We start from the raw sequence: 11,543 nt of genomic DNA, 5'->3' as shown, positions 1-11,543 counted from the left end.
CATTTTAGGTACGTTCTCGTGTGCGTAGCCCGGCATGCAAAAACTACTCTTCTGTTTCCGAGCCCCATCAAGCCCGAAAATATCATCGCCACCACCGCCATCATCATCATTATCACCATTGCGCGTGTCCCCGCGAAAACGTTTTCTGGAACGCTCGAGCTCCACGGTACCGGGCCAACCGCTCAGAATCTATCCCGCTCAACACCGCCGAAACACGGAAACATGGACCGCTCCACGAATACCGCTGCAGAACCGCTAAAGCTATCACCCGCCGCTCCGCCACCCGGGGTACCAGATCCGCCCTCTGCACCGCCAGCCGTTCTTCCTGGCTTCGCAGTCCAGAACTCATGGTCCGCCATCCAGGACAGCCTGTACGTCATCCTTCACCATGGCCCATACCAGCGGCGTGTCCTTACGTGCGGCGTGCTGTCCTCGTTCGGAGTGCTGCTGTACGCCATGTCGTACCTCTTGCTCGGCCGGGAGGTAGACCACTGGTGCAGTCCTCCCGACTACTTGGCTGCACTGTCCGGTGCCCAGTGGAAGAACCGCTCCATTCCAGTCCAGGAGGACGCGAGCTTCAGCAAGTGCACCATGTACGACCCGCCATTCATGGTAATGATAACTCCACTCCCTTTACTAGACACAAACTGTACCGGAGTAGTCTATTTACTAGGTGTGAAATCGTTTATGAACAAATGGGCATTATTGACTAAATCTGAGAAAATAGAGATTGGTTTGCGAAAGCTTTAAAGCGGTGCTCTGCTAATATAGGTTCTGTCGAAAACTGCGTGTGTCCACACGGCGTGTAGAAAAAAGTAGCTTCGAGAAAAATGAATCTTGAAGCACGGCGAGTGTTCCGTAGCTCTCAATGTATGGAGTATATCTCAAAACAAATATAATGAAATTGACCATTAGGACGGCTGTAATTTTAAGCAGAGTTTAATTTGCCTGTCATAGTTTGCAGTAAAGTTGTGAACGTTACTGCATCCCTTTCTGCTGTTAATACATGGCTTCTACGGAGGGTGTGTAGTTACGAAAACCGGCTGTAATTCTTGTTTTATCTAAACCATCCTGAAATGAATTAAACCACAAATGGCCGCTAAGGCGGCTCTATATTCCGCCCATTTAATATACTTTTTATTAATATGAATTTAACAGTGAAGTGTAAACTAGCTTTGTACAGTAGAGAGTACAAGCAATGGTAATTGGCCAAGGTCAAGTCTGCCGTTGACTGGCAGAAGCAGAAAAAAGAAAATCATGCGTGAAACCTGCTGACTGCGGACCTGCCCCATTCCCGCTTCACGGCTAGCCTGTCCCAGTCCTTGTAAATAAAGACATCCGCATTCGTTACCGCCGTAGCAATATTGTGGAATGGGCGCCTGCTGCATATGCATTGGCTGCTACGGGGAGGAAATAAGTGGCGGCTAGGACGACTCTACCGTTACGACGAGTTTAATTGACTTGTCATATTAACTAACAGTGAAGTTGCAAACGTTACCGAATTCTTGTCGGCTGTCAATTAATGGCCGTGTACGCGCGGTGTCGGAACAATTTTCAAGTGCAGAGCAGTTAATGGGCCCGCCTTGTCCTCGTGGCTCGGTAACACACGATGTCAACGACTGTCGGAATCAGGCGGCGCTGCGAGATAACGGACCCTAGAAGAGCCTGGTGAATCGTCATCAGGGTGTCACGCTGATGCTTCGGAAACCAAGCGGTTTAAATCGTTATAACCGCTCGAATCTTGTTAACCGCTAGAGCTTGTCATACATCTCCCCGTTGTTCATTGCAAAGAAAACTGCTGGCAAATTTCGAGCAAAATGTGTGTATATAACCGGCAGCCTCGCGTTCATTTAGTTAGGAACGCTCGTTTGGTTGGTTTTTGCGATAGTAAGCGGGAAAAGCGGCCGGGCAAGAAAAAAAATGGCACTTTTGAAATGCCGCATGAAGGCTTAAGCCGCGCAAGGAAAAAGGGCGTGTTCAAAATGACGCATAAAGGCTCTAGCCGTTCAAGAAAAATAGTACGCGTTTGCAATGACGGAAAACAGCTCCAGCATACGAAATTAAAGCAAGCACAAAAAGAACAAATCTCGCTGACACAGTTTCATGCAGGGGCGCTCGAGCTCTGAGGAGCCGGGACATATGAAATGCATTTGGTGGCATCAGTGAGCGGATAAAGGCGCTGCAGCCCATTATGGCGAATCACTGCTCTACACTTCGACAGCTTTCACATTGAGTAGGATGAGTTTAATTTCTTTCTTTGCTGTTTCTGTTTCATTCCATCAATAAAAGTTCCGTTCCGGTTCAGCTCCGGAACAAAAAATATAGTTCGTAACGGTTCATAACGTTTCGTGTTACCAAGCGAGAAAATTGGTGATTTATTTAATTTTGTAAAAAACTTTCAGTATTACGAAATTATGTTAAAAAAGATTAGGTGTTGCTTTACGTTTTTACTTTGTTTTTTTTTTATTTTTCTAATCTACGTTCGACTACTTATCTTCATCTAGGCTTCGTAGCGCTCAATTATATTAACTCCGCCAATTTGCGTTTCTCTGGAAATGCTGGGCTGCATATTTGGTACCTTACGTGCGGTACTCGGCAGTTGTGTACGTTCGCTTCAGAAACAGCCAGCAACGATATTCTGCTCTTTTTAAAATTGCGATTGCATGCCTCCTTCCATGAAACGGATATTACAGTTATACGTTGGCTACGCTTCGCGGAAGGGCGCAAATAGCTGTGGTGGGGTCCTTTTATGCCCCAGTGAGAATCGGGGGCGATGGGGGAGGGGGGGGAGAGGGGGAGGGGGGGGGGGGTCGACCTGCAAGGGCGGAGGGCTCTGGGCTTCAAAGGTGTCGAGTTCTTGCCTGTTCAAATAAAGGACACATCTATTCCACGTGTTCTGTGTCAGCCACTTCGGCAGGAGCTGAAAAGCAATGTGGCAAATAATCTCGCAAGTACACTCCTGTCAAGACCACAAAAACTGCAGCATCGATATGCCGTGAAATGCCGCATAAATAGCGGCCCAACAGGTTGAACGACCCATTCAATGCATAGGTTTGCACTGCCGCCTGGCGGAGCCTGGGGTTACCAGCGGGCTTGCAAAATCTGGCTGGGGTGCGCCGCGATTGGGACGGCCGGAGCACAAGGCACGCGGGGTGATCTCAGAGGCCATGCCTCTGCAACCTTGCTTACCGTCAGTCCTCCCAGATGACCCTGCCATACTCATCCGCGGACAGATGTCCACAGTTATTTTTTGCCGTAATTGCATCTGGCTTGTTTTTTTACAGTAGAACGTAATCGTTCTATGAAACATGGCGTATGCTCGACGAACAGGGTCACGTAAGACAACGTCACTTACGTCAATCGGCCAGGGTCGTGTAAGACAACTCCAAAGCAGCGGACTGCTGTGCAGCTAAAACAAGCATAGTGCGCGCAGTTCCAACAGCAGTGCGCATCAGCACTCCTAAGTTCGCGTGTATTTTCGCACCTTCCATTGCTTACCCCACCATTCTCAGTGCTGTAAAACGAATATGCATTACATTTAGGCACAAGTAGCTCGTTTCGCAAGGTTATCAGCCCTGCCAAATTTGGCTTTTCTTTTGCCAGCCCCAGGAAATCGCACAGCGGAGCATAAGGCATCGTAGGTTCTGTTGTGGGGAATGAGATAGTGGGTCGCATGGCCATTCCCTTTATTCCTAATTATAGTTTATTTGAGCGAAGGGTCTGTTAAAAGTGGTGTCAGTTGATTCTAACGGGGTCATCTTTGGAATGAAGCAAACTTGTGTTTTGACTGCATGGCCCCTTTAAGCAGGCCGACGTTTGGCTAATGGGATGTAGCAGGAACCGACCAAGTTTCATTTCGATCTTGATGAACCACCAGCTCCACTAGAAGGGCGAGGACGACGGAACGATTATATTGCCGTTAACCATGCATTGGGTTTGTTTATTGGTGTTTTGCTTTTGCCTCCCGGCTGCGCCGGCCTCTGTTGTCGCTGTTGTCTCTGTGCCAAGGGACTCAAGGCGCGTGTTCCGTTCTTTCTTTCTGTGCCGCATGTGTTATCTCTTCTGATAGGGAGAGCGTTCCGAACTTACGCGAACAGCCTAGAATAATCTTTGTTGATCTACAGTGTTCTGGATACAATTCGACTATTCCAGAAACCCTCGCGCCGAGTGATAAATTCCCGCTGAGCAGATGCCGCGGCATTCGAATCGTCGACACCAGTCTACGCACGTCACTTTATTGACTGCTGCTTCGCCGCCTGTGTATTCTTTGACTTGTTAGGGGAGCACAAGGTCGCTCCAATAAATTTGTTTTCGTGTAAGACAACTGCGTCATCTTTGGCCACGTGACAATATGCAGCATCGAAAACAACGCCACATATATTGCTTTTTAAATGACGTAAGAATGTCGTATTGCCGCCACCCCTAGTTAACACCAGCTAGTACAGATAGCTAGTACAGATACTTGATGTGTTACTCGTCAAAATAAATAAATGCTGATTTGGGGGTATTAAAACGTCCAAAGTACACCCGGGATATAAGGCCTGCCGTATTGAGGGCTCGTGATATTTTAGTGCTATAATCTGGACCGACCCGCGCCTTTGCTTTTCAGAATCCTCAATCTAAAAAACCGGCATGACAACCAAGTACAAACCCCGCCTCTTTGAGACCAGCAGCCTTACGCGTTACCAGCTCAGTCACCAGGGCGGGTGTCTTTTATTAATTAATTGGTACTGCAGGCCAATATTTAGGCAAAGGCAGGAGGGGCAACAATACAAAAAAGACTAAGCAAAGCCAGAGAAGCATCGTCACAGACAATGCAGGAGGCACATCAAATACATTAGGATACATGATAATACATCACATAATACAAGAAAAGACGACAAATCACTTCATAACCATACTAAAGACCTAAGCAAAAAATTTTGCCGGATTCAAAAACACCTGGTGGTAGCGAGTTCCACTCTGACACTGTGCGTGGGAAAAAGCTGTTTTTAGAAGCAGTGGTGCGACCGAGAATTGGTGTTGGAGTGCGCTTATGACTGCGTCTTGAGGTCCTGGCACTAAGGGTGTCACAATTAGGGGGAGGACTATTTTCAACTTGCCAGTTATACAATTATGTAAGAATGAGATTCCACTAATTTTCCTGTTAGCTTCTAATGCTGGAATATCAAGTGTCATCAAAGATGTTGGAGAATCACACCTCTTATATTTTGAAAAAAAAAATCTTACCGCCTTTCTTTAGAATATTTTCCATCTGGTGGGAAAATATTTCAGTAATAGTGACCCAGACAACTGGGGCATATTCAAGTTTTGCACGTATACATACGTTATATGCGAGAAGGTTTGTACTTTATGGGCGATTATTTAATCTTCTTTTTAGGAACCAAAGCTTTCGTAGGGCGGATTTTGAGATATCAGATATGTGTTCGGACCAGGTGAGCTGATTTGTAAATATGGTCAACTTAATTACAAATACAATAATATCCTAAATAATCTATTAATTTCATTTGATTATTATATTAATACGATTATTAATTAAACTAATAAACAGTCCAATAAATATTCTAATGTCCTAAATATGGCAAATTACATTCTTAATTGAACCCATTGTGTATGTGCATTGCTACACGAATAGAATGCGGCACAACACTGAGAGTTACTCGCACTGTCCGTCGAACCAGCTCTGCTGATTGCAGCCTGCGTATTTCGGTACGCACTACCCATATAAATGATTTTGCTCGCTAAAGTAAGAAGTGAGGAAGGTTGTAACTCTTGTCCAAACAAGCATTTGTCGCAAGTACTTTGTGAATCCGGCTTGATGGATACCAGTCACAGAAATAACGCGTATAAATTCGTGATGGCTTGTGATAATTAGACGTGCTGGTTACTGCTACATTTTTTCTTCTTGTTTAAAGCAATTTCATTGGCGCGAAAAGGAAAACGAGCCGATTCCGGAATGCTTATGCGGGTGGTTTGATTCCGCCTTTTCATTTCGTAACGCAGGAAGGTAAGCGGAACGGCAGCACAGTGGTATCCTGTGACCGGTGGGACTACGACATCGGCGACCGAAGAGACAGCATCGTTAGCAGGTTCAACCTGGTCTGCGATCGCCAGTACCTGTATGGGCTGTCCTTCGTGGCCGCAATCTTGGCAAACGCAGTGTTGTCTCCTCTGGCTGGCTTCGTCTCCGATCGCTTCGGCAGGAAGCCCGTGATCATAGTTTGCTCTTTCACGTGGCTCATCGCTGCCATCGGCAACAGTGTCGCTGAGACGTACGCAATGTTCGTCACCACCCGAGTGCTCGCCTACACGGCCTGCAACTCGACCTTTACCCTGATTTTCATACTATTGTACGAGGTCACCGGAAACGCGAAGCGCTGGCTCTTTACCATCCTCGACACGGCCGTGGCAGGGACGTTCGGTCCACCGTTCGTGCACGTCATGTCCGGCCTGGAGCCGCGTTGGGAGTTGAGCCAGGGCGTTCTCCTCGTTCCATCAGTGCTGACGGTCCTCTGGTGCTGTCTTCTCAGCGAATCCCCCGCCTGGCTTCTTGCCACATGGGATCTAGAGCGAGCACAGGCTGGCGCCCTGGAAGCGGCCCTTGTGAACGGGGTAAGCCTGCCCAAGGCCAAGGCCACTTTCTTGGTCATCGTCAACCAGATGCAGAAGATTGCGCTGAGTCAGACATCAAGTACGGGTTCATCCCTCGCCCTGGAGCGAGCCTTTAAACTGAACACTACTCGCCGCAAAGCGGCTGCTGCCTTTTTTACCAGATTTACTCTCAATGCGATCTACTTTGGTATGGTGGCCACTGAAGAGGTCTCTGGTATGAGTTGGCAGCTTGTCGACGTTTTCGTGACCACAGCCTACTATGGCGCTATCTGCTTGGCCGTAAACAAGTACAGCCCGAAAAATGCGGCTTTGATCGCCCTGGGTGTGGTCTTCATGCTCGCCGCGTCAAAGACCCTCACCATTGTGTTCCGCAGTCAGGATGTGCAGTCCATGCTGCAGGCCGGTACGAAGATTGCCGCGTCCGCGGCATTGAGCGTTGTTTTGTTTTACACCGCTGAAATCTTCCCTACGGATCGGCGCAGCGTAGGCATCAGCATGGCTCTCTTCTTTGGCTCCTCCGGAACACTGTGCGCCATTTTGGTCAAGACGCTTAGCGGTGAGCACGCGAAACTTGTGCTCAGCTTGTTTGCTGCGTTGATGGTTTCGCTCAGCATTGCGGCAATCCAGTGGCTCCCGGAAGTATTCATCGAGAAGCCCGCGAAAAGAGACCCAGTCATGAAGAGCGAGCAGGAGAGAAAGGAAGCCCTTGTGGCGTCACTGGGATCTCCAAAAAGAACTCCTTCGCTCCAACTAAGCACCGGGCCATCCTCTAGGCAGAAAGATCCTACCGGTCGAACCCCATCGTCAGTGCCCTCGGTGTCTGAAACGACGCCGAAGACATCTAGAAAATCATGGAAGCGACGACCGTTTCAACAGTTTTCCTCCTCCTGCCATACACCTTAGCCTTGATAATTAGTTCCCCGTGGTACCACGCCACCAGACAAATCACTTCAGTGATTACTTTTTTACTGCTCCGTTTTGCGTTTTTGTTCCATCATAGTCTGGTAACTTTGTTCTATCCAGCGCGTGCACAACGGTTATCGCGTTTAAGCGCCCTGTACGGAAATGGTTCAATGTGCAGTGACGGAGTTTTGAATTTGTGGCCTAATTGCGCTGGTGGTCACCGAGATTACTGCAAAACTGCTTCATCATTTTTTCGCGACTTTTTGAGAACCTAACGATATAGTTATCGTGACTTTAGGAACACGGTGTTTGTGCTTCGTTCGATTGCTCAGGAAATCTGTGAAGCAAAAAAAGTGTAAAATCTCGCCATAATGAGAAAACATGTGCTCCGACTACAAAGTGCTGCTTTGGACGTTTCGCCACTCGCACTGTGCAAATTGACACTGCTGATAACCACCTTAGAGATGCACGAAGTGTCCGCGGCATAGTTTCAGTGTTGTGTACGTCGGTCATGTGGATTTTGTTGTATGCTCTAGTGAATACGAGGCGTATTTTTGTTTCAAAAGATGAAACTTAATACGCCTGGACTTGATGATAGGCGTTGTTTACTGCGACAATACGAATGACAAGAATTTCTTGAAGAATAAAAATCTCTTCTTCTCCATCTAAAACTATCCCTTCCTGCGTTTCTCCCTGCAGCACGGTTAACAATGCACTGAACGCATTTTTAGCGAAGTAGCTGTACATCCGGCTAAGTCCGGATAGGGCAGTATACCAAGAGATATAACATATCTCGAGTATTGGTTGCTTGTCATAAGGAGTTTCTTCGCCGTGGAGTTTAGGCAATTAGGAATATCTGTCTTCTTTCAATACATGGGCTTTAGTGAAGTATTACGACGTGAGAAAGATACGCATGTGTAGTGCATGTAGGCGGCCAGGTTTCACACATACGCCTTCCGGAGACGTGTGGTTGCAGGAAGCGGCTACGGAACTCCCGTTTTACCGGAAATGGCCCAAAACAAATTATGCGACATCCGTCAGCTCAATTCAAACGCGTACAACATGTGTCTTAAAGAACAACTCTTTCGATTGACATGCAGCGAGAGGCTGACACGGCAAGACTGGATTTTATTGGCGCGTGCTCCATTAATACTGAACGGTCTGGCCCAAAACTCCCAAACCACAACATTACAATCATCACTTCTTTGTGGGTAAACGGCATGAGTAAGTAAAACAAAAAATTGCAGTAAAAAATGCTAGAAAATGAAAAGCTACACAGTTTGCTTAAAGTCCTTTGTGTATAAAAGTTTTGATGGTGCGCGCTTGATGTGAGTAGATTTCCGAGTCTACTCTCCCGTGTTGTTGCTCGCTCATGCAGCTTCTGCTTCTTCGTTTGCCGGGTTGTAATCATGCTGGAGTGTCTGGCCTGCATAGCACTCGGCTGCCGAACAGTGGTTGACGCCGGAGCATCGTCGACAGTTGGCTTCGGCACAGGATCGTCGGCCACGACTCCTCTGGTCGAGTCTGGCTGGTAGACTCGGCTTTATGGAGGACAGTCTTTCGCCGACTGTGGTAGTCCTGCCGGGGTTGCTTCTCGCGCGTTGTCTTCATATTCCTCGTACATGTCCCGAACACGGCCGCTTGATTGAGCAGCCGTGGCCCAACTTTGGCGCCTGCCGCCAGTCGCTGCCTCATGGGCCGCTAGGGAATGGCACCAGGAGCGAAATTCCGGCGAGTGGCAGCCGATGTCTCTGAAGGGCCGCTGCCCGTCGTTTGGTATGTGTGTTGACTAACGTGTTTAATAATGGAACGAAGAATACATGCAGGTAATAGTGTGTTTTCTAGCGTCGAATTGTCTTTGTCACGGCATTAATTGGAACGCTAAACAAACAGTCTTTTTGCTTTTCATTTATTCAAAATTCGTATGAGGACGTCTTTGATTCAAAGTCATGAAAACACATGTATTACACTTATATATTGCACGTACATTTTCTGTACAGCCTATAGAACTCTCAGCAAAATTATGACGCATGCAAATGACGTAAGCGAAAACGTTGATTGATTGATTGTAGGTTTAACGCGCCGACGCAACGCAGGCGATGGGGCATGCCGTAGTGGAGGGCTCCGGACCACCTGGGGAAACTTTAACGTGCGGAGAAATCTCGTACACCCGGCGTATGCAAAAACGTGCTACATACGCTTTGAGGTACACAATAATTAATTACGAAAGAAGAACTTCGAAAGTTCCAGTCCCTACACAGAGTTTTGCCCGGGAGAATAAAACTTGAAAGTTCCGATCAATGTTTTAGATGCGACTGCATCTCATTCACTCGCCTTGTCCCTCCATACGGCGTTGTTGTTGTCCGTCCACACCCCTCCCCCATTCTCCTCGCCGCGCGAGCGGCGCCCTCCGCCGCTCACCCCCTCTCCTCTCTGATAGCGAACACTCTCTCGCGAGGGGCATTGGATTGAATTCGATTGGTTTGGCTTGGCTTGGCTTGCCTTGGATTAGATTGGATTGGATTGGATTTGAACTGGATTGGAATAAAGTGGATTGTGTTGTGTCATAGCCGCGCCACGTTGCGTCATAGCCACGGTCGTTCCAGCACCGGCCAAAGAAATAAAGAATACATCATACGCGTTTCTCGCACGTTTCACGCAATTAGAGAATCAACCCAACGGAAACACCAAGTGAACCCCCAAGATGCGTCGCATCTTCACAGGGTTCCCCTCGCGGGAAGGTGGGGTAATTTTTTTGGGAACGCTCGAGGGAACGCAATGTTTCTTGTTTCATGCATCGCCTTGAGACGGGAACGTTCCTTAGACGTTTAAAAAATTTGTTTCAGTTCAGACACACAATAATTGGAACCTATAATTTAAAAAAAGAATGCATAGGTATTGTACAAGGCTGGTAATTGGGCCAGTTTATGCAAACTGAAAGAAAGCGTTGATTTGACCATTGACCTGCATACACTTTCAAGGAACCATGTTCACACCGACAAAATGCAGCGGGAAAAAATTCGCGCTAATCCACCCAGTGAGTGTGGTTGGAAAGCAAAGCGCTAAACGGCACCCACAACGATTACCCATGCGACGTCACTTAAATTCACTCACGTCGCTCGACAAATAGTGAAGCCAGAGAGAAGTGAAATCCACTTTACCAGATCATTTATTATTTCAAAGGAGGAATAAATGTTTATTCCACGAGAAATATTCTTGGTACGGTTAAATCAATGCATGATGCATGAATGGTGGTTGGTTGAGTTGCATTGGTGTAGCATATGAGTGGAAACTCTTTTTTTAGATGCGAAGCATCTCATGGTCGGGACTATGTCCCTCCCATGTAGTTGTCGTTGTTGCGGCGTCCAGCCCCTCCCCTCCCTTTCCCCCCTTTCGCGCACGCTCGGCTTGCTGAACGCCCGGTGGTGTCTTACCCTTCTACGGACCTGGAGCGGCAGTGTTGCCGGTGTCTTCCTGGGCCGGCACGAGACGAGCACGCTTCACGCGCCTTCGATGTTTCATCGTCATTTTTTTTTCTTTATTACCAGTCTTCAACACACAGGTACAACACAATAGCCGCACTCTGCATATGGTACAACACACACCGACATAAACATACCGGCCGTAATTCCAGCTAGGCTGTGTCCTTTATTCATCACTTTAGTGTAATTAATGGCTCTAGAAAATCCAAGCAATCTGGTACTGGCTGCTCGATCTCAGCCCCTCAACAAACTGCGTGACACACTCTCGCAGAAACTGCCGGGCCAGTCGGGCACCCACGTCGCCATGGAGGCACGCCATGCGCACCCGCCATATGCTGTGAAGGCCCAGAAGCATATATTATTAAATCGTAGGGGACTCCTTCGTCATTTTCTGTGGGTAAATACCGTATACCATGCGGGTTAAGTGGGAAGTCTTTGTGTAAAGTTAGCAGCATAACATCCCAAAAGGGAACCGCCATCCAACAGTGTATAAAAACGTGGTCTATGTTATCCGGTTGTTTACAAATTGTGCAGTCAGTACCCCAC

At 47.6% G+C, this 11,543-nt stretch overlaps 1 protein-coding gene across 1 annotated transcript; it reads left to right on the top strand.

The window, feature by feature from the left end:
* Window positions 1-222: 222 nt before the first annotated feature.
* Window positions 223-9,050, top strand: LOC144168008 (solute carrier family 22 member 7-like). Its single transcript, XM_077697107.1, has 3 exons — window positions 223-612; window positions 6,004-7,168; window positions 8,950-9,050. Exons 1-3 carry the CDS (start codon window positions 223-225, stop codon window positions 9,048-9,050), a joined length of 1,656 nt encoding a protein of 551 aa, XP_077553233.1.
* Window positions 9,051-11,543: the final 2,493 nt, after the last annotated feature.

The sequence above is a fragment of the Haemaphysalis longicornis genome, unplaced genomic scaffold, assembly GCF_048455015.1.
Source record: "Haemaphysalis longicornis isolate Haplotype H1 unplaced genomic scaffold, Haemaphysalis longicornis Haplotype H1 scaffold_2, whole genome shotgun sequence".
In the NCBI taxonomy this organism is placed as follows: domain Eukaryota; kingdom Metazoa; phylum Arthropoda; class Arachnida; order Ixodida; family Ixodidae; genus Haemaphysalis; species Haemaphysalis longicornis.
This window is presented reverse-complemented; position numbering and strand designations above follow the sequence as displayed.